The sequence below is a fragment of the Poecilia formosa genome, unplaced genomic scaffold (genome assembly GCF_000485575.1).
Source record: "Poecilia formosa unplaced genomic scaffold, Poecilia_formosa-5.1.2 Scaffold323, whole genome shotgun sequence".
Lineage (NCBI taxonomy): Eukaryota > Metazoa > Chordata > Actinopteri > Cyprinodontiformes > Poeciliidae > Poecilia > Poecilia formosa.
This window is the reverse complement of record NW_006800262.1, coordinates 93,755-121,205: the sequence shown is the minus strand read 5'-3', so window position 1 is coordinate 121,205 and position 27,451 is coordinate 93,755. Positions and strand designations below refer to the sequence as shown.

Genomic DNA, 27,451 nt, shown 5'->3' with positions numbered 1-27,451 from the left:
GGAAGGTTCAGGGATACAGATTTTAAGACATTAGCTGATTTTATTAATGATAGAAACCTTGTGTCAAACACATACATCAAAACAAAATCCAGATTCTCAGCCAGACAGATGAGGAGATTATCAAGATGTAACTTTCAGCCACAGACACGACTCTGGTAACTGATGCACTTTTTGTCACAGACCAGAGGAGACTTTCCTCTTCAGATTTATTCTATAAAAACTGGCTACATTTTAAATTGAAACCTTTTTGTATGTCAGATCTGTAAAAAATAAATAGAAAGACATACATCTCAATGTTTGCAGAAATTTACAATAAACTTCACTTTCCAGCACACACAGAGCTTGGCTGAATCTACACCTCTACAAATAGATAAATATTTGTATTTATCTATTTGTAGATAGATAAATACAAATATTAATATTTATCTATATTTAAATAGATAAATATAACATTTTAAACTTATATTTATCTATTTATTGTTCCCAACTGTGCACATCACCAGATGAAACCTGAATACAGTAATTGAAGTACTATTCCAATATAGAGATAGTCAACGTGTATCTGTTGGCAACACTGTCCAGTTTTTTTTTCAGCACTTTTTATGATGGTGCCTTTGAACGCTGAGTGAAACGCTTATGTCTGAAGCAATGTGTTAATGATTACTAAGACAAGCTGACAATAGCTGTTAAAAAGTACTTCAAAGAAAGAAGTGGATCATAGATTATTTCTGAAAAGGAGGGCTGCTCATTACATTTCCACCAAGTTCTCTGATGAGCAGGGGGCAGGATTGTCTCATAGTGAGGACGGCACAAGGTGAGAATAAACCTAATTATGAAATCTGAAATGGTTGTGACTGCACATACCTGTTCTATTTCTTTATGTTCCTCTGTCTTTCATGTTTATTAGATTAAGGACTGTGGCAAATGATACAAGTTTTATGTGTGTGGGGTCGGTTGGACCCCATTTCTAAACCCAAGGGTTAATTCATTATTGAGTTTGAAAGAATAGGAATCAAACTTTTCAGGCTTCAATATGAATATGTCTGAATGGCATGTTAATCAAAAACATAGTGAATGTCAGTTACACTGAAGCATTTTACACCTAGATTTTTTTTTACTAAACATATCAATAATTGATAACGGTTCAACAAATGAAGATGAAAGATGTAAATAATGTATGAAATGAGCCACCACTGCTGATGGTTGAAAACCTCACAGTTCTCTCTGACCAAAATAAAAATAAAAAAAAACCTATAAGAACTGGTTGCATTTCATTTTAGGTAAACTATGATGACTAATACTCTGTATGTGGTACATAAGAAAGGAACCCTAACCCTATACTATTATAGGTTTATAGGTAACATGGGTTACCAAAAAAGGTACCCCATGTTACCTTTTTTGTGACATTTCCAAATGTTTTCAGTCCAAATGTTTTAAACCCAACACAAATTTTGGGTTTAAAATTTGTGTTGCTATCAAGATAACCACCAATTACTCAGGTTTGAAGGTATTACACAAGAAAAACTAGATATGGCCACAGAACTCGCATCATGTTCTTGTCATATGTTCAGATCAACCTGACTGTGTGTTAACCACCCTACATGCTTTTTAAAGTTTCACAGAAGAACTACACAGAAAAAAGAGAAGAGAGAATGCTGAGGAGTGTGGGCAGAGGGCTGTGGAACTATCGCAGCGTTATCTTTGTCATCCTCATTCCCCTGCTGCTGCTTCCTCTTCCACTGGTCATCAGGACAAAGGTCAGTCTCCATGAGTCCAGCATCTGATCTTCAGCCTTTTGATTAGATTGTAATTTGACAAATTTAATAACAAATGTGGTCTTATTCCGTATATATATACATACACTATTCAGTTCAAAATTATTCTATCCCTGGGAAATTTGGGTTTAAAATTATTTTAGTTTCATCATTAATGTTTGTTTCTAGAAAATGAGAAAACAATATCAAAAGAGAATAAAAGCAGTGTTGATTTTGAAAGCAATGTTTGTTTTATTTTTTTTAAATACCATGTCAAAAATTATATCATTGTCAATAATAAATTAAAAAAAAAATCTTTATTAGCATTAGAACTACTAAGTAAATTTTATTTACATAGCACCTTTTACAGGTCAGAAGCCACAACATGCTTTACAAAATAGAAGATATAAAAACACAGAAGATAAAACAGAAGGAGAGATAAAATAGCAAACAGTGTAGAACTATAAAAACCAGTCTGAACAAATGTGTCTTTAGCTGCTTTTAAAAGTATTATGAGAATCAAGGCAGTGAAAAGTTAGAAACAATGCATTCCCTGTCTGATCTTAAAATGAGTCCTTGGGATCATTAACAGCCTTTAACTGGATGATCTGAGGTTGTGAGAAGCAGGTCAGAGATAAAGACTAGGACTTTAAAAGTAGGGAATACAGTTTTTAAAAAAGCTCTAGTCCAGTGTTTCTCAACCTTTTTCGGGCCAGCGCCCCCCCTAGCCTTTATCCAGGTCCTCACTGCCCCACCAAAGAATTTGTAGGCTACTTTGCACTGACTATTTTATTATTAATGTTACTATCACTATTGTAGATGTTTTGATTTTTATGCTTGTTTCTGTATTTATCATCAAGATAACTTCCCAGAGAACAAAAAATCATGGGAATAGAAATTATTTTCACAGGTGTCTATGAAAAATGCAATGAACATTCAAGTTAAAATCTGTAGGCCTAACAGCAGCCAATCAGAGTGGAAAAAATATTCTTGTTCTTTCCCATTTTCTGATGTTGTTAAATATTCCACAAAATGACCAGATAAGATGAACAACATGCCAGTTTAAACTTTGATCTATTTGCAAAACGACTGAGCTCTGCAGCATTAAAACGTGAACTGTAACTACATTAATCATAGCTCTTTTTCTCTTCAGTGTTTGTCAGTTTCTGGTGGTGCAGCTCTGTGCTGCCTTCAGGAGAATGGGATATCACAGTATCATCCATAAAACTTCACCCACATGGCATTTATTGTGCAAACCAGAGCTTTCAGTGGAAAAACAAAAGTTCCAGGTCATTTTAATGCCACACAAATATGAGACAGAAACATGGATTATATCTTCATTAGACCTGTCTATTGATTATAGATTAATAGTTTTACTGGACAGAAATTACAAAGAACAAATCTGGTTCTTAATCAAATCCTAATGAGTCAAACTGAAAGTGTCATGCAGTGTCATTTAGTTTCCTTTGATTAGTATTGTCCTCTCCTGCTTTATTGCTATGTCCACTTTAATTTCTTTCCTGTTGTTAGATTTATTTTATCATTTATTGACCATCATTAATCTTCACTCATCACCTGCTGCGCCGTCATGTGTTTCACATCATGTTGATTTTTCACTGTTCAGCGTTGGATTCTCTGTTTTTATGCCATAATTCACATCTAGTTCGTCGCTCCGTTTTATGTCCCGCTTCTCCTGTTTCAGAGTTTTGTGCGCGTCATTTTTTTTTAACCCTCTAAGGTGCAGGGCGGTCGGGAAACGTATCGATGGGGAAAAGGCAGACTGACATAAACCTTTTAAAACAACGGAAACAATTTCGGTATTCTGATTATTGAAATTTAAAAATGCTGTGGTTCCGTTGTTCCATCACACCCGTTTCATACTGGACCACTTACAGCTCCGGTGTTAACGCTATAAAATGAACGCTCTCTATCGTGGTATCACCATGGAGGGATTTCTTTATTTAAATGGGTTCATTTTTCAGAGGGATACACAGTGAGGGTATCGTGATTTTAGTAATTACATGTTTATAAGAGCAATTTTCTGTTGTCCTTCCATGGAAGCGGCAGCATCCAGACGGAAATAAAACACTTTTTAATATAAGTTGATGCTTTGACATGATCACAGAACTGACAAAACTTATGTACAAAAATCTTCAATAAAACATAAAATATTAGAAAATCAGACACCAGACAATGTGAATCACAGCAATGTCATCAGCTGGTGAGACGCTGAACTGAAGCAGTGAAGCTACTAGTAGCAGGAGAGGACCTGCGCCAAAAGCTACAAACACTAAATAGAAGGAGAAGAAGAAGAGCTGCCATCGATACAATTGCAGCCAAGCATGATTTAATGTTACACAATACAATTTTAACAAGTTGATCAAAGTCTAAACTGCTATTGTTGTGATTGTAAGGTGTAAAGTTTACCTTCGACCAAATGCCCCCCAGAGGAATCCCAGCGCCCCCCTTTTGTAAAAATTTCCGCCAGCGCCCCCTGCCGTCCTCTGAACGCCCCCCGGGGGGCGGTACCGCCCACGTTGAGAACCGCTAGTCTAGTCAAAACGTCCCTGACTTATGTAGCAATTTTAAAGTTTAATAAAACAATGAAAAATAGAGAAAACGAAAAAAGATGTTTGAAAATGTGCCACTTTCATGTTGAAAATGGTTTGACAATAGCAATTTTAGCATTTCAAAGCTGTTTTTAAGTGCATTCGGTTCGTCGAAAATGATTAAACAGGAAATTCTTTGCAGATATCAGAAGCAGTCTTATAGTTTATGAAGTTTTGCTATCTCCGCATTTCCAACATTGTCGAGCTCTTTCTAATTTGTGACATTTACTGACAATTTTGTGCAGGAAACATGAAATTCTGCAGTCAACTGTTTGGACACCACAAAGGGGCTTCCACGTCATTCTTAATTCAGATATCTAAAATTGTAATTTTGACTAGTCATAATTGTGTTGAAGATATCTTAAATTGTAATTACGGATATGTGTCCCGTCAAATGACAGATCCAGTTACGTCATTGAAAGGAATTTTGACTAGTCAAAATGTAATTGAAGATATCTTGAATTATTATTTTTACTAGTCTGAATGTAAATACAGATATCTTAAATTGCCATTCCGGATAGTCAAAATGTAGTTTTGTCTAGTCAAAATGCATTTTTAGATATCTGAAATGTAATTTCGGATAGTCAGACGAAACCGAATTTATGTTCGGTTTCGTCATAACCGAACATACGGCTTGCCATAGGCAATGTGCCTCATATTGCATAAGCGATACTGAAGAATGACTGCTATCATTAGCGATTCATGGAAGAAGCTTTTTAGTTATCTAGCTTTGCTAGCAAAGTCGTTAGCTAGCAGCTAGCTAATGACACAACAACAACAGCCTAATGTCTGTATGATAAAAATACTGAATCGATAGATAAGAACAGTTTTTCCTCACCTGGCTGTTTCCTCCCCTCAGTAGTTCTTCAGAGTAAGCCAGACACAGAGGCCTGTCAGTGACGAATTTCATTACCTCTCTGCTTAAACGGCTACTCCATGCTGAAGCAGAAACGATACTTCAACGTTTTCAGTCATCTGACAAGAAGCAAGTCTACTCCACTTTATTCACCAAAAACGTTTTTTTTTTTTATTCAGAAACTGATCTGTAATCTGGAACGTTCTCTACGTTCAGCTCCAGTTAGCCACCTTATCTCACTGCGCGAGAGGCAACTGGGTCATGCGTCACGGGCAAAAGGTCAAAGGTAACAAGGTGACCGGAGGGCTTATTATGTTATACAAAAAATACCCAACAAAAAAACAAAACAAATAATTACAAATAATTTTAGTACGTTATTATGTGTCAGAAGAGGGCTTAGGAAATAATACCAAAAAAAAAAATTGACCAAAAGGGCACTTGGGGGCAAGGAGCAAAAAGGGCAGGTGCTCAAGCCCCCCCAGCTCCCCCCTCTGCACGTGCCTGAGGCAGACTGACATAAACCTTTTAAAACAACGTAAACAATTTCGGTATTCTGATTATTGACATTTAAAAGTGCTGTGGTTCCGTTGTTCTATCACACCCGTTTCATACCGGACCACTTACAGCTCCGGTGTTAACGCTATAAAATGAACGCTCTCTATCGTGGTATCACCATGGAGGGATTTCTTTATTTAAATGGGTTCATTTTTCAGAGGGATACACAGTGAGGGTATCGTGATTTTAGTAATTACATGTTTATAAGAGCGACTTTACATTGTCCTTCCATGGAAGCGGCAGCATCCAGACGGAAATAACACTTTTCAATATAAGTTGCTGCTTTGACTTGATCACAGAACTGCCAAAACATATGTACAAAAATACCAGACAAAGTTAATCACAGCACCGTCATCAGCAGGTGAAACGCTGAACTGATGCGGTGAAGCTACTAGTAGCAGGAGCGGAGCTACAAGCTACAAACACTGAAGAGAAGAAGAAGAAGGAGAAGAAGAAGAGCTGCCATCGATACAGTTGCAGCCAAGCATGTTTTAATTTTACACAATACAGTTCTAGGAAGTTGCTCAAAGTCTAAACTGGTATTGTTGTGCATTTAAGGTGTAAAGTTTACCTTCGACCAAATGCCCCCCAGAGGAATCCCAGCGCCCCCCTTTTGTAAAAATGTCCGCCAGCCCCCCCTGCCGTCCTCTGAACGCCCCCCGGGGGGCGGTACCGCCCATGTTGAGAACCGCTACTCTTGACTATAAGCTACCACATAAAGAAATTAAAACTGAAGCTATGTGCTCTACTTTTATGTATTGCAGCAGCATTCTGAACTGTCTGCAGACCAGCAAGCTCTGAAGACAGTTCAGAATGCTTTATTAGGATGTGGTTTATTAGTGCGTTACAAATAAAGTACATGAAAAGACTTACAATAATCCAGACTGAATAAAATAAAAGTATGGATAATCATCTTTCATCTTGGCCATTGACACCATAGACTTAAACCTAAAAATATTTCTTCATTTAACAAAAAAAAAAAGTTTCTGATTGATGTGCAAGAATAGCACTGCAGTGACATGGCAGAATCAAAACTAATACCTACGTTTCTGAGGTTTGGTTTATCAGAAGATGTCAATATACCAAGGATAGGTTTAGAGTTCATTTATTTCTGTTATTTGAGCAGTAATTAAGGTTTCAGTTTTATCACAATTAATTTGCAAGAAATTATCACAGATCCACTCTTTGATATTGCCAACACAAATTATTAAGGAGGACAACTCTGTGATATTCAGAAGGTTTGAAGGAACAATATAATTGAATATCATCAGCATAGAAATAACACACGTGAAAACTGATTTATTATTTGGCCTCTGGGAAAATATACAAAAGAAAGAAAATAAGTTCTAATACTGAGGTGCACCACACAGCAGGCTCTTGGATTATTGCAGAAACACTAAATATTTTTTCCAGAAAGATGGGAGACAAATCCACATAGACCGACTGGCCTGTTAATCAAAATACTGTGTTCAACAGTTCCAAAGGCAGACATTATATCTAGGGCCATCCCCATGAATTCTCCAGTCAGCTGACATCAAAATACCACTTTATTTAATGCAGTCTCCATGAGTCTCTGATGAGACTCAATGTCCAACATTAATTTTGTCTCTGGAGAGGAGCTTTTGATCAAAGACCTCATATTTTCCATGTAAGAAATCAATTGCTCTGCTACTACTTTATCAAGAAGCTTTGACAAAAACAGGATCTTGAAGAATGATCTGTAGCTGTGTAAAATCCAAGTTAGCCTTTTTTTAATAATGGCTCAAAACAGCATGCTTAGTATGCTCCACAGCAGGGAAGTTGTCATTCCTTTACAGTGAGATGACCATTTTCGTCAGGAGCAGAATGGTACCATGACAACCAGTAGACATCAGTGCAGCTTTACAATGACCTTTCTCTACTATTTCCCACCAAGTAGCATCTCCATTACTGCCAATAGGTCTTAATATTAAAAGAACACAGGAAAACCCATTGACCTAGGAGGAGAAGTATGTGGACATTTTCATCTCTCCAGGAAGTGCTGGAAGTAAAAGCAGGGTGAAGGCCCTCATTGGGAAGGCAAGGTCTGAGTTCTACCTGCTAAAGACTGCCTTGAACCACAGGGATGTGTCTGTGAACAGCAGTTCATGTTGCAACCAAATGAAGAGGAGGACACAGACTGGCGATCACTCCTCAGTGGTCTTGGGCTCAAAGGGAGATAGGCACTGATGATGATGTATTTGGGTATGGGAGAGAACATGTAAACTCCACAGAGAAAGACTCAAAATTCAGACTAGCAGCTGTCCTGTTGCAATAAAGGTGGTTCAATAAAGTAAAACATTTTTTTGTCTTTTTACCATTTAGGTAGCAGAATGTGCCTTTGTGTTGCTACTCATGGCTGTGTTCTGGGTGACAGAGGTGATTCCCTTGTCTATGACTGCCATGCTCCCTGCCCTCCTCTTCCCCATGTTCGGCATTATGAAGTCATCCAATGTGAGTCAATTTTAAAAAGAAGAGGATTTCATTATGTCTATGAAGTTAGTTGTTTTTATGCTACAGATTCCACACTTTATTTATTAAATAATAATAATAATTATAATTGTAATTATAATTATTATATATTTATTTATTTCATCATTTTATTTTCTGAGTAACTTAAATCAAATTTTCTCCGCACTCAGTTTGTTTTTAGATGAACATATTTGCATCTGCATCCTTGGCCATCAATAAATTACATTCTATTATATTTATCACCTTGTCTCTCAGTGTTTAGGAGTAATTTAAAGCCACTTCTCTGTCCAAAATTGATTTATTTAATTGGAGTTTGAAAACCTTATCTGTCAAATTGCCTCACATGTGACCCCAGAACCTCAGGTTTAACTCAGAGACTGAAATATTAACTTGTTTTGTTGTTACAAACAAGCCCAAACCATCAACCCTTCACCACCACGCTCCACAGTCGCACAAAAGTGTTTCTTCTAAAATGCTGTTTTTGTTTTTTTCCTAGTATTTTTACTCTGCTCTCATTGGTCCCAAGAACAATACACAGTTTGTATTTTTGTAAGGACAAAAACACAAATTGTCCTTAAAATTTTTTGTTGTTGCACAAATTAGTAACCCTAATTATACTTAAATTAGTTAAATTAGTCTAATTAGTATTAGACTAATTTAACTAATACTCATTTGAGCATTAGTTAAATTAGTCCCTGTGTTGTCTTGTAAGGCCCCTGATTGATCCCACCTCTTTCTTGTTGCCCTGATTATTTCCCCTGTGTATTTAACCTAACCTGTCTCCTCTGTTTCTTGCTGGATCCTTGTCATAGTCGTCATTGTTGCCGTCATAATTGTCTTGGCACATTGTGTGCCAACCTGAGTTCCTGTTCTGGTCTCACCTGTGGTTCCTGGCTTTAACATTAAACACATTTCTCCACTTCATCCTGGGTCTTACACAGTGAATCTTCATCATCACAAAACCACAATTCATGACAGATTTGTGTAAATACAACTTTTGTAGCCCTAAATCATGCTAACATGTTGTATTTCAAGAGGGGAGGGAAGGGGAGTGGCCTTGAGCCCCTGCCCCTTTTATCCTTGATGCCCCTACTGCCCTTTTGAGGTTTTGGAACTTTTTTTTTATCTGTGTGAGGAGGAGGGGGGTGGATCTGGGTCCTCTAACTATCAAATTATGGGCAAGAATATTTATTTTTCGACATACATTGTTTGTGAATAAAAACGTAGGTCTGTTGTTTAAGTTAGTAGTTAAAGTTTTTCGTAATTGTCCTCGTAATAGCGGAAAGTCCCTCCTCTCTCCTAAACACAGAAATGGTTCAGCTGCAGAGAAAACTTCCCCAGTGCTGGACTAAATGCCCGGTTCGCTACTGACAGCCTGAATTGGTCCCACTGTGTGGGCCGGAACCAGATATCCTGATATAGAGAAATGGTACCGCGACTGTCACCGCAACGCACCACAGAGCCTCAGTACCACCTGCTCACTGTTCGCTCTCTGCTTCACCTTAACCTAATGTTACTACCAGGCGGTTCTCACCACTGCTGACGGGATCTGGGCTGGAGGTGAGCAACTGCGAATAGAAGTTACTGCAGAAGCTCATCTGCTAAAGAAAGATTCAGCTCATAGCATTTGGAATTCACAAAATATCACATAAACATCAGCAAAAATACTTTACCAACTAAAGACACTCTCCACACAGGAAACAAACTAAACTCTAAGGGAGCATCTGAAGGAAAATAACTATTCTCCCCTTACTCTTGGACTTCTTTTGAACTCTATTTGGTTTTGAAGTATCACTGATTATTATTAACATTACTTCTTTGTTGGTTTGTTTGTTTCCCCCCCCTCCTTGTTTCTTTTGAGCAATTTATTTTTGTTTAGTTGTTGCTGTTATTATTATTATTATTATTATTATTTACACTGCAATAAATAGCAATATAAACAAAGTTCTTTGCATCAGTTGCATCAATTATCCACCCAGTCATGACTCCATGCCGTACCTACTTCTGATTCTACAAAGTGGTTAACACTAAACCTTGCAGTCAGACCTGTGCATTTAAAAAAAAAAAAGAGCGTTACACAAGGTTTACAACAATCACCCAATGGTTGCCAACTTAGTCACTTTTTCACACACAAAATAAATTCTGAAAATCAAGTTTGTTAAAACTTCATGATCGGCAAAATGATAGCAAAAAGACTGGAAAGGTATGTACTCTTACTTATCAACCCAGATCAAATAGGGTTTATTTTAAATGGATTTTCCACTAATAATTTGAGGCATTTGTTTAACATAAACATTTGCTAACAAGTAAAAGATACCAAGTGTAGCCATCTCACTTGATGCTGAAAAGGCTTCCAATATTGTTGAATGGCAATGTCTCTTTTCTGTCCTTAAGAAATTTTGTGTTGAGTTTGTCAATTTGATACAATCTCTTTACAGACCCTGTTAGAGATTTTTCGGTATTATCATTTTGTTATTACTTTAGTTCACATTCAGTCTGTTTAAAGTGTTCTCTTCCTTATGTGTGTATGAACTGACCTGGAGGTCAGGACTGTCTGTTCATCTTCATGTGAAACAGTTAACTCTGTGTTTCTCAGACCTTAAATTCTTATCAATCAGAATACCTCCTAACTGCCTGTCTGTAGTCGTATTTTGTCTTAACAGTTTGACCGAGATTTGAACCGGGCTCAGACCATAGATCAGATATCACACCTGGAATTGGGTTGCTAGCTGTTTGGGTTAGAAGTTTTATGACCTCTGTTGTTTTTCTTGACTGCCCCCTTGACTGTTTTCTTTGACAATAAAACAGGGGCTCACGCTGAAGCAGACCAGAATGCTCTGTGAACAGCTCGGAGGAGCAGTTGACAGAGTTTTTCTCCTTTTGCAAAAGCTTGGCCATAAAATTCATATACGTTGTCTGTGATTTTTTTTATATAGGTTCGAGAAAAAGTACCTATCAGACCCCCTCAAGCTAGAGTTATTACCAATGGGACCACCTCTGATCCATTTCGGCTGGACAGAGGCAACAGACCCCGGTCTGTTGCCTCTGTCCAGACCATAGATCAGATATGGTCTATGGTCTGTCTATGGTCTCTGTCCAACAGACAGATATCTGTCTGTTGGACAGAGGCAACAGACCCCAGTCTGTTGCCTCTGTCCAGTTAGTCCAGTTAGTCCTTCCCTCTTTGCGCTTGGCATCAAGCCCTTGGCAGAAGCCATTAGAAAACAATCCCAATATTAGTGATTTCGAGATTGGTTCTGACATACACAAGATTTAACTTTTTTCTGACAACATAATTTTATTTTTAACTAATCCAGAATACTCTCGGTCACCTTCAGGAACTACTGAGTAAATACAGTTCATTTTCCTGATACAAAGTTTACCTGGAAAAGAGTGAGGTTTGGTCAATGTCTGTATTTGACTACAGTAAAGTTAAAAACATGTCCAGTTTTCAAACCCTTGAGGGTTTAAAATATTTATGGGTGTTTGTTGATAACCTTAAAAATCTCTTTAAACGGAACTTTGTGATGTTAAAAAAATCAAAAATAAAGTATATATATATAAAAAAGATTGGTTATCAATTTCTATTGGTTTAATTTTTAGGTTAAAATTGCAATCGGTGCACCACTGCTTTCTTTTTAAAATAGCAATATTTCATTAGAGCGGTTGATTACTGTAAGCAATGTAATGACCATTACTGCAAACAAAATATATTTAGTAGTTATTAAAGAAATACTTGAACATCTTAAATATGTCGACATATTCCACAGAAGATTCCTAATGAAAAAAAAAACTTGACAACGTTCTCTATCCATCCTCTATGTACTGTCTTTTTATCCTTCTTCATTTCTATCTTTATCTGTCTCCTTTTCTCTTTCAATTTTTATCAACTGTATCTTTCTCTGTAATTATCAGGTTTATTTCCTTACCAAGCTCAGACTGACAGGGTGAGTATTTCCCCTCTCACGGCCAGACCTGGTCAAACTTTAATTTGATGATGTCTGCATTCAGTTGCGTGTCAGGGCAGGGCATGACACACTTGAACTATTTTGTACACTTGGCCCTTTGCCATATATATGAATAGGAGATGTCCTCCAGCTAGTTGCGCTTTTTTAAGTTTGCGTTGAGCAGTCGCATTACTTTTTTGCGACTTCCGCTCTTCTCTTGCTCTTTTAAATGTTCTATTGCATGTTTTGAGCCATGGAAATCCATTTCAAAACATCACTGACTTTTAGCATCGTTAGAAATACAAAACACAGCTGCAGTGGATAGATTCATCAGCCACTGGGTTTGCACTTGTAGCTTGCAAGCTGGCTTTCAAAGCGCGATCTGGAAAAGAGTCATTTCTGATGTTTGTAAACCCATTCCGATGCTTTTAAATTAACATCCATATTCTGACAGCTCCCTGCTTCTAACCCTAACCCTAACCCTAGCCCACACAAACTCATCAGTTTTTACCCAAAGCGCAGGATCAGTACTGTACAGCTTATCCATGAAGAAAACTGCGCTTCCACCGACTCCGCAGGTGCCAGGTCAGATACAGCTCCAAGTTCTGGCAGGACAATAAAGCCACTGTTAGCATAGCTAACATTTTGAGAAGCGGAGAGGGACAATAGATCTGTTCCATGTCCAATATGAGGTTTAAAAAAGGTTGGATATTTTCTTTATTACCTCCTTGTTACGCTCTTTTCTTTCTTGCCTTTGCTCTGCTGTCATACTGGAGCCCCAGTAAGCTCATGCTAAAATCTGGGCTTGCCAAGGAGACACCCAAGACATGCAGGACAGGGGGCTTGATGACCAGGGTTGGGAAACACTTCTTGTGGTGGAGACTAATAGTTCCATCCCTAATAAATGATTATTGATTTTATTGACATACCAAATGCTTTTTGTTTCAGTTCTTTATTTCAGTTACATTGCGACATTTAGTTAAACATTCTTTCAGGCAGAGGAACTGGCCATCCTTCCTGTACAGGAACAATGTGGGGGAAATGTCAGTTTGTTTCTGATAATTTTTATTGGTTTAATTTTAGGTTAATTGCTTACCTTTTTGGGTGTGTCTTCTCAGCTCGTTGGAATAGCAAAGGGAGACAAATGCTCCAGGTGCTGCTGAAAAGCTCCTGGAGCATACCATTTTCAGTCAGGAGGGGTAATGCTCTGAGGAGTTACATTAAGTTAAATTTATTATTTGATTTATCTTAGTTTAGTTCTAGTGATTTGCATGCATGTAAATATTTGTTGGTAGCATTTATTGTTTTTATGTTAGGTCTATGTATGCATTGTTAGTTGTTTGTTTTTTTTATCACCCCTTTACTTGCTATGAGTGGTGAAATTACCTCAGGTATAAAAGCCAGTTTCTCGGTCTCAATGTGAAATGGGTGTCAGTAGAAATGTAACCTGCAGCTGTGAATAAATCCACCTCGACTGCATTTTGTTGTTTTCAACAGTTGCAGTTGCAGTTCTGGTTTTATGATTTGGTTTATCAAATTATTACTGATTTTATTAAAACTATCCATGTTGCTTTAAGGTGGCAAAAGAGTACTTCAAAGATTTCCACTTCTTGTTAATGGGGGTCATCTGCCTGGCTACATCCATTGAGAAGTGGGGTCTTCACCGAAGAATAGCCTTGAGAATTGTCTCTATGGTGGGAGTCAACCCTGCATGGTGAGCACATTTCTAATAGACTGCTGGATTCTAGTACCTTTATTATTCAGTGGCTTCGTGCACAAAAAATTTGCGGCGCCATATTACACGCACAAGTTGGCCTGCATAAAAATTAACGTGTCATGAAAGTTATACATATGAATTATATATAAATTTACATGGCGTGAAAATGTATGGCAGCCACGCAAACTTTTTCTGTCGACAATAACAAATTAGGAGGTGCTAAAACTCGCCTAAATACACTGAAACGTACCCGATATTTTTTCAGGATTTTAATCTTTTATTGTTTAAATGTAAATGATGAAACTGAACAGCATTTATCCTCAGAAAATAACATAATACACATACACAAAATAAAATAAAAGGATTTGAAATCCTCAGTCGAATGTAAATAGTACATTTCCTCAGTTTTTGTCTCATAAAGATGTAACGCATTGGTCTGTGTGCCGAAGTGCATGAATTATCTGCGGGGTAATTACATTTTCACTGCAAAAGCAAGCATTTGCATTTGGATCTCTTTACTTTCTTATTGTTCTGTCTGGAATTCTTTCTTTACGATTTATTAGGCCCGAGCAGTGAAGTGCTGCGAAGGCCTATTGTAATGGTACTGTTTCTTATTTTTTTCTTACCTCCAAAAGAAGGGGCTTTTTGGGGACCTTATAATATTCAAAAACTCACAAAACTTGGCAGACACGTCAAGCCTGTGTGAAATTTACATGTTTTAAGGTTGTCACAAAAATCCCAAAAGAACGCTCAACGGCTCAACAGCGCCACCTGGAAATTTTCAAAAGACCCTCTGCTATGACCTTACTTCATCGTAGAGACATGAAATTTGGTACACCTGTAGAGCTCCCCAAGATGCACAGAAAGTACAATTAATGTTATAGTGCAACTCAAACAGGAAATTGGCCGTCGTTTACAGCCTTCACATTTGATCGAACTCCTCCTAGGGATTTTGATCGATTGACTTCAAGCTTGGTCAAACTGTTCATAAAGCATGGCCGATTAAAAGTTATCAAAACAGTGGGTTTTTGTGCATGCTGAAGGGGTGCTACCAAGGGTGAAAGTTCGCCTACTTGCCATGATACACGAAACTGTTATATCTCCTACATAAAAACTCACAGAGGCACCAAACTTTCTATGATTGATCATCATCGGGTGGCCTACAGTACCCAAATGATGACATCACTAAGGCCACGCCCCCTAAGAATAAGAAGTGTCATGTTTTACTGTGAAGGGTCGCTATCTGACCCCTTTGATCTAAACAACATGAAACTGTGTCCAGAGACAGAAGACTTGTTGGGGTGATGTGGATTCCAACCCCGACTGATGTGGCAAAGTGATCTGTAACGCCGTTGCCATACGTTTGGCTCTAAATTCCACAGTTTCAAGCTAGGCTGCATTAAACTCACTGGGATGGATCCAACCCTTGAAAGGAATCTCTAGCAATCTTTGGTGGGCATGGCCTAATTTCTCTATAGCGCCCCCTAGAATATTTTAAATTATCAGCCCCAAGCCACGCTTTAACCTACAATTATAAAACTTGGTACACATGTGTATCTTGTCAGGATACACATGTGTGACACTACAAAAAAGTGTCTTGGAGCCATGGTCCAAACACAACAGGAAGTCAGCCATTTTGGATCAAAGCCGTCATTTTGTCTTTTTTTATAGACGTCAAATCAGATTGAACTCGTCCTACAGCTTTTCAGATACAGACTTTAAAATCACTCTGCACACTCTTGAGGTATTGAAAGTCAAAAGTTATCAAAAGATTTCTTGTACATCAAAACATGTGGGTGTGGCTAAGTGTCAAACTTTGACTATTTGCCATGAAACATCAAGGTGCAATAACTTTCACATCCAAGGTCACAGGTGCATCAGACTTCATATGACTCACTACAAACCAGACCTGATCACATTGTCATGTTCAACTTGTAATTTAACTCCACTACACCCTCTAGGTTAATCTCCTCACTACATCAGCCAATCTGCACCAGCTTTTTTGTGCGTCGTCGGGGAGCACAGCTGAATGCATCGATGTGGATGCACCCATCCGCACCCATCTTCCTGACGGGTGCAGGAACTGCACGAGAGCATCTGCGGTGGCGAGCTGGCGGGGGTGCTGGAACCCCCGCAGTCGTCAATAGGCCAGAGCGACGTTGAACTGCGAGTGCCACACAACGCTCCCAGACAATGCACAAAAAATCTGGTGCAGATCGGCTGATTTAGCGAAGAGATAGAGTTGTTAGATTAACCTAGGGGGTGCAGTGAAGTTAAATTACAATTCAATGTTGTTGGGCTCTTTAATGGTGAATAAAGGTCATACATATCCAGTTTTGTGGCAATCTTATGTTCCATGTGTGATTTAGAGACAATCCTATGCATATGGCGAGGGACTGCAACTCGCCATTTGGCCACGCCCACACGGTTCAGTCAGCATTGACAGAGTTCATCATCATGTCATTTTATGTCAGTTTGCACAGGATTAAAACCCATATGAATCATAGAATAAAATTAAGATGTACATTGGAAAAAATACAGAAACCCCATGTTCATGTCAGTTCAGACCAAACCATGTGGGGGAATATAGTCACAGCTCACTGTGACTGTATGGCTGGGTAGGTTACATTTAATTTATTTAGCTTTTTTATCATGAAAGTCCCACAGAATAAACATTATATTTTCTGTCCAGGACTAAGGACTGAGTGAGCTGCTAACAACATTAGCACTCTGAGGACTACCAAGCCAGGGCATAAAAATAATATATCCTATCTTGCATATGAATCATTGTCTTTCTAAGTAACTGTCCAATAAAATATCTGAAAACATAATTTAAACAATGAGATTGTTACCTGTTAGGAGATGCAGAAACTAACAATGCCAGAGTCTGCAGTGCCCACTTTCTGTTTTTAGTCATAGATTGTTGATCCACTTTTCTTGTCTTTTTTCAGTAATTTTTTTTTAAATTAGCTCCCTTGTGACCAACTCTCTTAGAACGGTTGGAACAACCACACAGGACACAGACTTTAGGCATTTTCAAGCTGGATCAACAGAAATAAACGGGTTGCATTTACTTCCTGTCCCCCATCTTCATTGGGTGATGTTAATGCTACACCATCTGAAACCCAGCAATGTTAAGAATTCCCATAAACTAAATAGCATATGCAATTTTAAAACCACAAACTATTATAGAGTTAACAGCTTACTATCTGCATGCAACAGTTTTTTTAAAGGTTTTATTGGCTCTAGTGGCCTTTATTTGATAATAAATTGACAGGAAAATGGGTAATAAGAGAAGGGGAAGACATGCAGCAAAGGTCACCAGGCCAGGAATTGAACTTGCAACGGCCACGTCGAAGACTAAGCCCTCCATATGTGGGTTGTGCTTAACCCCTGCACCACCACATCACATGCAGCAGTTTTACTCAACTTATTCTGCTTGTTTGGAAAAAAAATATGTTTTCTGCCTTTTGCTGGTTTGCTGCCATGATTCTAATATGCACAGGGGTACAGCACTGCACAGCAGTAGCTCCAGGTGTAAAACCGGCACGAGCATCTTCATGCTCATACAAAGGCGGCTCGGTAAAACATGTTTCACTATGTTAACAACGGATTGAGCAGTTGTAGCAGCTGTAAAAAGTGCAGGAAACAACAGAGGACAAAGATACAGTGCAGGAACCTTTATTGTATCAAATCAAGATAGGAATAATGGAAAGTTGGCCACTCCGTGGTGAAAAACCAAACAAATAAGCAAACAAAATAGGACACCAAATAAAAATAAACAACTTCCAGTCTAATGCAGGTGTGGATGGGCAATGCCCCTTCATCCCATCCATCCCAGAAAAATTAAGTAGACAAAAATAAAAACCTTTGTAGTCCTCAAATGGCCACAAGAGGGCAATTCCTATGCAACTTACAACAGAAAATAAAGTGGTTACATAATAAAAATAAAGTGGCCCTTGTGCTCTACTCAACATGTGAAACCAAACCTAGTTTAAGTGTGAACTTGTGATTGCTTTGTTCCTGTTTCTGATAACATGTTGTTGCCTCCAGGCTGATGTTGGGCTTCATGTCTGGCTGTGCCTTCATTTCCATGTGGGTTCAAAACACCTCGGCAGTTACCATGGTGATGCCCATTGTAGAAGCTGTGCTCCAGCAGATCCTGAAGGCCAAGGAGTTGGGATGTAATGGCAACGTCAACCCTAACCTGCAGCTATATGGTAACTGGATTTGCTTTAGTAAAACACAACTTAATACGCTTTTGAAGAGTGAATCTGTCTTTGATTCACTTTCAACAATGGACACAGATCTGTCAGATCTCAGTCTTATTCCTTCTTCAAACAGATTTAATTCTACACTCTTATCTGGAAAAACAGCCTTTAGATTCAAAGACAAACATTCACATAATACCATTCATGCTTTAAGTCAGTCACAACAAAAGTTTCCTCAGAAAGAAGCTTCTGTCAAATACAATGGTCAAAAACACCACTTCACTACTTCCCAAACATCTTCATACCTCTACAGGACTGTTATCTGGACCAACTGCTCTTCTGCCCCCCATCCTCTTCCATATTTCCCTAAGCTCATTATTACAGTTGTCCTTTACTTTTTGATTCACTATTTCTGCTCCATCTCTTCTCCATCTCATTTTTCTCATTCTTCTGCTTCTCAAAATTCTCCTTCCATCTCTCACCACTGTCTGTTTAGTCATCAACACATTCCCTTTTCAAGCTTTTGTCAACCAGACCTCCTCTACACCAATTCCAGTTCGATCTCTCTGTTCTGCTAATCTGTACAGAGCTTTTCCTTACTATCAAGCCTCTCAAGTTGCTATAAATCTACCCTAATAGTAGTCCTGTTTGACTTCCTTTATCTCTCTAATTATTCCACCTTCTACCTCCAACTTATCTCATCTTCTCTCCTCTGGCCTGAAGTTACACCACACACATTCCTACCAGTTTGTCTGTGATGGTGATGGTGTTTCAAAGGTGATGTATTACAGTGTAATGTTCCCTAATAAACTTATGAGGCCTGCAGAACAGCAAACATGTCACATTAATTGTTCATTGATCTTTATAACGCTTTTAAATACAGTTTCACTTGTGTTTTAATGTTGTCTTAAATGTTCTGTCCTGAACATTTTCAGCCAGACTGAAAATCTCAATAAGTGACCGTGGGTGTAAGAACAACTATAGTCAGCGTTATGTTCTGGGAGGTCAGGCTTCATGCACTTTTTCAAACAATAAACCCTCAGAACTCTACTTTCACTGTACCAGAAGACAAGATGTGGTCTTGTCTATTGCATTATAAAGTCAACGAAAAAAGGTCGATATGTTGCTAAAATATTGCAAACTCACTATTGTGTGTGAATTAGTTGACAATCTGTGCATAGCTTTGATATTTTCTCCTTTCATCACTTCAGCCTGTCACACTGGAAACCTCAGAAAAAAAAACACAAGAGAAGCTTTTTGCAGAAGGAAAAATGGGCCTTACCTACATGTTTCAACTTTAAATGTGACCAAAAAATAATTAAAGATATAGCCATAATGATCATGTTTGTCGTGAATTGAGTTTTCCTGTGTTGTTATTTTAGGTTTCTGTGTCTAGTGAGTCTCTGTGTTGTCCTGTCGTTTTGGTTCAGTCGTTTCCAGTTGCTACCAGCTCTGAGCTTTGTTTAGTCAGTTCATCTGTGCTGTCTGGATTTTTGGATTACTTCATCATTAAACAATCATCATTTACTACAACCTGGGTGTAGTGACTTGCAGTAGCAAGTCATGACTTGCTACCGCACAAGTCATGACAGAAGGACCCAACCAAGCGTAACTAAGGTGAGGAATGCGAAAAGGAACATCAACATGGACCCAGCAAGTTGGGATGAATTAATTTCAACAATAAAAAACTATGTGGAGATTGTGGTGGAACCGTACTTCGCCCTCAGGCGCATTGGGGTCGCCATCCGACTCCTCTTGGTGCAGGAGGGCTGGTCTGCCCATCTCTCGTACCTGGGGTTGGTGGAGCTGCAACTGGAGGCAGACAGCTTTAGTTTTCTTCCGCTCCACCACCCTAGCTCCAGCCACAGCTCTGGTCTTGTCTCCTGCGCCTGCCACACCTCCAGTTGCAGCCGCTGCAGACTCTGCGCCCCTCGCTCCCGGTGCTACAGACACTTTGGCTCTCACCGCCGGAGCTGTGGATACTACTCCTCTCGCCGGTGTGGTCTCAGCTCTCTCCGCCGAAGCGAACGCAGTGCCTCTTGCCGCCTCAGTGACTTGGCACCTTTTGCTGCCGCTGTGGATTCTTTGCCCCACGCTGCCAGCCTGCATCCAGCCACCGCTGTCTTCTCTTCTCCAGCCACAGTCCCCATGGTCATGGGGTTCCAGGCAGCCAGGTTTTCACCTGGCCGACAGGCAGCAGGGCTGATGGCGTGACCTGCCCCTGTTAGTGGGTTATCTGCTCCTCCCTGTGGTCCTCCTGAGCTCCTGAACAAATCAGAATGTATAAAATGCATCTCTGCCAAATTGAGCAGTAAATGATGCAGAAAGAAAGAAAAAATATATATAAAAATTGTCTAATAATCAAAGTTTGCATACTGTTCTCCAGGATCTCCAGGATTAGAGGACTGATGTCTCAACGAGATCTAGAGAAACTCATCCATGCGTTTATCTTTAGCCGCATTGATTACTGCAACAGCGTCTTCACAGGTCTGACTAATAAATCAATCAAACAGCTGCAGCTGATCCAGATGCTGCTGCTCGTGTTCTCACTAAAACCAGGAAGATAGAGCACATAACACCAGTTGTAAAGTCCCTACACTGGTTCCCTGTAGCTCAAAGAATAGACTTTAAAATACTGTTGTCAGTTTATAAATCACTGAACGGTTTAGCACCACAATACCTTAAAGATCTATTATTGCTGTACCAACCGTCTAGACCCCTCAGATCTTCTGGTTCTGGTTCTGCTCTGCATCCCCAGAACCAGAACCAAATGAGGAGAAGCAGCATTCAGTTTCTATGCACCACAAATTTGGAACAAACTTCCAGAAAACTGTAAAACAGCTGAAACACTGGGTGCCTTTAAATCTCAACTTAAAACCCACCTGTTTAGAGTTGCTTATGGCTAAGTTAGGATTAGAGTGTGGGTTTTGATGTCTTCGATGATTTTACTCTTTTTATCTTTAGTTTTTATCTATTTATTAATTTCTTTTTATTTCTTTTCTCACTGTCTATGTTTTAATGATGTAAAGCCCCCCGGAAAACGTCCCAGTTAAAAGACGTTTAACTAAAGTCTTACGGGGTTTAGAGTCCCAGTTGACGGCGTTTCAACTTAAACCTAGAGGTTGGAGTCCTTGCCAAACGGTGTTTTTGACTAAAGTCCCAGAGGGTTAGAGTCCCAGTTAAACGACGTTTAACTGAAGTCCTAAAAGGGGTGCAGTTTTAATGTTTTTATCTTTTTTTAATCTTTTTCAAAATGTCTTTCTCTTTCTCACTGTTTATTCAATGTTACATGCTGTTTTTATTTTAATTATGTAAAGCACTTTGAAATGCCTTGCTGCTGAAATGTGCTATACAAATAAAATTTGATTGATTGATATCAAAAGGGTTTCCCATCCTTGATGATGAACAGTTTGGGACATCACCTTCAAACATAAGAACATAATGGATCTGAATGGAAAGTTAAACTCTGTTCTTTTTTGCAGAAACTGACATGAAAACTGAATCAATAAAGAAAACAATAAGGTATGAGGAGCTTTGGGAATATCAGAATGTCATCTGAGTCTGAAGTGGTTCTTTCTACCCTCAAATTCCTTCCTGCTGTATTCTGTGCTCCTGTGTTTTCTTTTCGTTTCATTAAGTTAAACTCTAAAAACACATTGTTTTGGTTCCCAGCAATGAGAAGAAACCTGATGCTCCAGCAGAAAACTTCACATGTGTTGAGATTCAAACACCGCCCCAGTCTGACCAGTCTGACCCAGCTCAACCCCAGTCTGACCAGTCTGACCCAGCTCAGGTATGAATTTACCATCAAAAATATTATTTGTATAACTTCTATGGTTATTGTTGCTGCATACATTTAAAGTATTTATGCATTACTTTATTTTCCCCTCTATTCTCTTCTGTCTGCTATTAAAGTTGGTTTGATCTGAAATATTTAAGTGTAAGAAAATATAAAAGCAATAGAAAAACTTTTTCAAAGCATTGTATTTTCCTTCTTGTTGCTTCTGATGCTCTGTCTCACTTTCCTTCTTGCTGTCTGGAAGGCTGCAGCATGCGCCCCTGCTGTTGTCAGCAGGAGTCAGCAGGACCTAATGATGTGCAAAGCAATGTGCATTGGTATTGCCTACTCATCCAACATTGGTGGCATCACCACACTGCCAGGAACCTCTCCAAATCTCATCTTCTCTGAGTATCTCAATCAGTGGGTGACTGACTTCATTATGTACATTACTCTTGGTTTGGGTATGAAAAAAAGGAGAAACATAACAGGGTAAACCAGCAGTGTATGAATAAAAGTGTTAGTGAGACATTTAGGAAAGTATTAACATCACTATGAATTTTTATCCAAGTAGTGTTTGCATTCAAATGATCCACTCTTAATACTGTCTTCACCTTAAGGATTTACCCAGAATGCAACTGCATCAACTTTGGGAACTGGCTCCTGATGTGCCTTCCCATCAGTGTCATCATGCTCCTGCTCACATGGATCTGGCTGTACTGGTTGTTCCTTGGCTCAGAGTGAGTGTCAACACATCATTATGATCTTAACTCACATGTGGTCTTAAATCATGTAATCTAGCTCTGCTTTGTAATAATTAATAACTATTGACCACTTTGCATGGTTTAATAAAATTTACTGTAATATCATTAGACATTTATATTCATCATTCTATGCTTCCATTTTCTGAAACGCTTATCCCTAGTGGGGTCACTCTCCACAGGTCGATGGGTGAGAGGCAGGGTCACCATGGGCAGGTTGCCAGTCCATTACAGGGCAGACATTTATATATTAAAAAAATAAATAAAACCCCAGTGTGATGTAATGCAGTTTGAGTTGCTCTTGTGGAATTTTAGCTGTTCATAACAATGTTAATTTGTTACTGTGTGGTCTGACCTGAGTTTGTACACAAATAATTGTGGTTAACTTCAGGCTGACCACTGTAATGTATGTACTTATTACTTTGACAGGTCATGTGGTTGTTAACCAATTTTATACAGGCCAGTTAAGAAAAACAGCAACAAAAATAAATAGAAAACAAAAAAGCACAAACTCAGTAAAAAATATTTATTTGTTTAGTTTGGATTATGAAAATAAAAATAATCAATCAATCAACTAAGTTTATTTGTACTGCACATTTCAGCAACAAGACAGTTCAAAGTGCTTTGCATGATAATGAAAACACAAAAACAGAAAGATGTAAAACACAAAGTCAACAATTGCTGGATTTCAGACACTGACCCTAACCCGGAAGGGGATTTCTCTGGTTCAAAACAAAGCAAAATTGATCACAACGATTATGCTAATGCCTTAAACAGGCTGGAACAGATGAGGCATCTCGAAAAAATATGCATATTTTTAGGATATGATCCGTATTATCTCGGTTAAAAAAAACACTTCTCTTATAATCTTGAGGATTTACCCGGTGTGGAGGCGATCCACATAACTATCTGGAGCTACAGACCTCATATTATACCACGAGCCAGAAGAAAGCTTTCAAAAGCCTGGAGAATACAATCATTTACTTTCAAGTTGGGTCAATCATTTAGGATCAAAGGAAGCATTAAATGGCTGTCAACTTGTTTCTGTCAGGTGAGTAGTGAGTTGTGCTATTTTAAGTAATTAGTCATGATAACGATGCTTTTGCTAACAACAAACTAACCCATGTTATTTCTGAGCTTTGATGTCCTGATAAATAATTTATTTAGCTTCTGTAAATCTAAATTCTTGCTGGAGTTGTACGTTAATGTTGAGTTATTGTAGGACACTGAATTCAGATCCAATGTAGATCAACTATTCGCACCAATCTACAGAAACCCCATGTTTGTGTCTGGCCAGTATAGTTCGTGGCCAGACACGAAGCATGTTGGGGAATAGTCACAACTCACAGTGACTGAATGGTAGGGTAGGTTACATTTAATGTATTTAGCTTTTTATTGTTTGTTTGTTTGTTTTATCATTAAAGTCCCACTGAATATTAAATTTTCTGTCCGGGACTCAGCACTGAGCTAGCTGCTAACAACGTTAGCACTCTGAGGACAACCACGCTAGGCATAAAAATAATATATTGTGGAAGTCAGCAGAAAAAGACAAAAAAGTAATTTGAGTCTTGTTTTATTCTCAGTGTCTTCCAACAAAAACCAAAAATGGAATAAATAACAACTGTTGGTGTCTTCACACCTCACCTTCTCCCCTTCACAATAAAAGCATACATTCTGATGTGAAATATATACATTGTATCTGCCACAATATCTTTTCTTACATATGAAAGCTCGTCTTTCAAAGTAACTGTCCAATAAAATATCTGAAAATACAATTTAAATTAAAGCTGCAAGCAGCCTCGAACGGCCCTCACAGCTCAGCGCTGCTCCGGCCTATTGGCCACTGTGGGGCCAATAGGCCGGAGGGTTCCCGCCACCGCTGACATGCTCGCGCAACTCCTGCACCCGTCCGCCAGGCGATATGCATCGATGTGTTCGGCATTGCTCCCTGATGATGCACAAAAAATCTGGTGCAGATTGGCCGATGTAGCGAAGAGATACAGCTCTTTGATTAACCTAGGGGGTGCAGTGGAGTCAAATTACAATTAAATGCCATTGGGCTCTTTAGAGGTTCACGAAGGTCAATCATAAAAAGTCTGGTGCAAATTGGATGAAGCATGTTTGATTTAGAGATGATCGTAGACATATGGCGAGCATTGCTATTCGCTATTTAGCCACGCCCACGCGGTTCAGCCAGCAGGCAATAATCACAGAGTTCATCATCATGTCATTTTATGTCAGTTGGCACAGCATTAAACCCATTTGGTAACACTTTATTTGAAGGGGGTTGAATAAGACTGTCATGACACTGTCATAAACATAAACCAATAAATCATTACTGTTTAAACTTTACCTTTAACATAAAGTTACCTAATTTTTATAGTGCAATCAGTAATACTTTTATAACAAATTTATATCAGTAATGATTTATTGGTTAATGTCAAGTTGTCATAACAAAGACATTTTGAATAATGTGAACTTTGTTTTAAAAGTGTCATAATTTACCGAATGACGCTTTATGACAACAGTCATAAATATTTATGAAGACTTATTCATGTTCATGATAGTTTTTTATGACCGTGTAATGTCAGTCTTATTCAACCCCCTTCAAATAAAGTGTTACCACCTATTTGAATCATAGAGTAAAAGTAAGACATCCTGCAGAAAAAAAAGGGAACTTCCGGTTGGTTGGGGGCGGGGCTTAGGTGATGTCATCAAATGACCATTTTAATGTGATCAAGGCTGGTCTATAATGAGACATGGAAAGTCTGATGCAGCTCTGACCTTGCCTGTAGAAGTTATTGCACATTCATGTTTTGTGGAGAAAAGTCAAAGTTTGACACTTAGCCACGCCCACATGCTTTGATGTACGAGAATTCTTTCGATAACTTTTCACCTTCAATGTCTCAAGAGCATGCTGACTGAGTTTGAAGTCTGTATCTCAAAAGCTGTAGGAGGAGTTCGATGAGACGTCTAAAATAGAGGAAATAGCAGCTTTCATCCAAAATGGCTGACTTCCTGTTGGGTTTGCACCCTGGCTCCAAAAGACTTCTTTGTACATCCTGACAAGATACACATGTGTACCAAGTTTCATAATTCTGAGATAAAGCATGGCTTCGGGCTGATCATTTAAAATATTCCAGGGGGCGCTTTTGAGACATTAGCCCACACCCACCAAATATTGCACTGGATTCCTGTCCGTGGTTGGATAAGGATCCATCCTATTGAGTTTGGTGCAGCTGGACTTAAAATTGTGGAATTCAGAGCCAAACGTATGGACACGGCGTTACAGGTGACTTCGCCACGCTGCCACGCCCACCTGCTGCATCTAAACCAAACGGGGTTGGAATCCACAACACACCAACATGCCTTCTGTCGCTGGACACAGTTTCATGTTAATAAGGTCAAAGGGGTCAGATAGTGACCGTTCACAGTAAAACATAATACTTCCTGTTCTCAGGGGGCGTGGCTTAGGTGATGTCAAAATTTGACCATTTTGTCTTGTAGAGCACCCAATGTTGATCGATCACTGAAAGTTTGGTGCCTCTCTGACTTTTTGTGTAGGAGATATAACAGTTTTGAGTTTTATGGCAAGTAGTGAACTTTGACCCCTGGTATCTCCCCTTCAGCATGCAGGAAAACTCACCGTCTTGGTAAATTTTAATCGCGCATGCCTTATGAATCAACTGACCAAGTTTGAAGCCGATCCATCGAAATCCCTAGGAGGCGTTTGATCAAATGCGAAGACTGTAAACGGCCAAAATGGGGTCAAATTCGCAAATTCAATCCAAAATGGCTGACTTCCTGTCAAACTTGCACAATGACATTAATTGTAAATTCTAAGCGTCTTGGGGAGCTCTACAAATGTGCCAAATTTCATGTGTCTATGATGAAGTAAGTTAATAGGAAAGGGTCTTTTGAAAGTTGCTAGGTGGCGCCGTTGAGCCGTTTCTTTTGCGATTTTTGCGTTGACCTTAAAATATGTAAATTTTTCACAGTCTGGATGCGTCCGCCAAGTTTGGTGAGTTTTTGAATATGAAAAAGCCTCCAAAAAGCCAATTTATTTAACAGAAGCATAATAATTTACAGCACAATTTCAATAGGCCTTTGCAGCGCTTAGCTGCTCGGGCCTAATGATGAGATCATTACCTGTTAGAAAGTAGGCACTGCAAACTCTGGCATTGTTAGTTTCTGCATCTCCTGTTTTTAGCTGTAGATTGTTAATCCACTTCTCTCCTCTTTTATGGTATATTTTTTTAAAATTAGCTCCCTTGTGAACAACTATCTTCGAAACACGAAAATAACGTTTATCTTTCTCTCTATTAGAACGGTTGGAACAACCGCACAGGACACAGACTTTAGACATTTTGATGTTGGATCAACAGAAATAAATGGGCTGCATTTACTTGCGGTGTTCTGTTTATATGTGCTACCCATAAATTATACATGTTTATATGTATGTATAAACATATACATATATAGATATATGTATATGTTTTTCAGCCAACGAGTCGTAGCTTCATAGTGATTGAGCAGCTGAGATTGAGTCCAAAATCTGATCCGAGATTTATCCGTGCTGCAGTGAATCCGTCTCTCTTTATAGATATCTCCCTCTTCTTCCTCACATCGTGTCTTTAGGAATCCTTCAAAACAAAATCGGAAGATTTAGGATGTATCTTACTTTTGACAGAGTGAAAGAATATAAATAATAGTCTTTACCACCTGTGTAAACTTTGCTGGGGAATGTTATTATTATTTTTTGATTCCATTCAG

The 27,451-nt window shown here is 38.8% G+C and overlaps 1 protein-coding gene and 1 long non-coding RNA gene across 2 annotated transcripts in view; one reads left to right on the top strand and one right to left on the bottom strand.

Moving 5' to 3' along the window:
- Window positions 1-506: 506 nt before the first annotated feature.
- Window positions 507-27,451, top strand: part of slc13a1 (solute carrier family 13 member 1) — a 59,000-nt gene continuing 32,055 nt past the window's right edge. Inside the window, exons 1-9 of the mRNA XM_007573271.2 lie at window positions 507-814; window positions 1,615-1,757; window positions 8,118-8,246; window positions 13,789-13,925; window positions 17,982-18,148; window positions 21,622-21,661; window positions 21,812-21,932; window positions 22,183-22,340; window positions 22,538-22,657. Coding sequence (XP_007573333.1) covers window positions 772-814; window positions 1,615-1,757; window positions 8,118-8,246; window positions 13,789-13,925; window positions 17,982-18,148; window positions 21,622-21,661; window positions 21,812-21,932; window positions 22,183-22,340; window positions 22,538-22,657 — 1,058 coding nt within the window. The 5' untranslated portion in view covers window positions 507-771. The remainder of the gene's footprint in view (window positions 815-1,614; window positions 1,758-8,117; window positions 8,247-13,788; window positions 13,926-17,981; window positions 18,149-21,621; window positions 21,662-21,811; window positions 21,933-22,182; window positions 22,341-22,537; window positions 22,658-27,451) is intronic.
- Window positions 9,963-11,302, bottom strand: LOC107833095 (uncharacterized). The gene is made up of 3 exons (XR_001658799.1): window positions 11,093-11,302; window positions 11,050-11,055; window positions 9,963-9,974 (listed from the first exon to the last, which is right to left on the bottom strand). It is a non-coding gene; the product is annotated as an uncharacterized LOC107833095 (long non-coding RNA).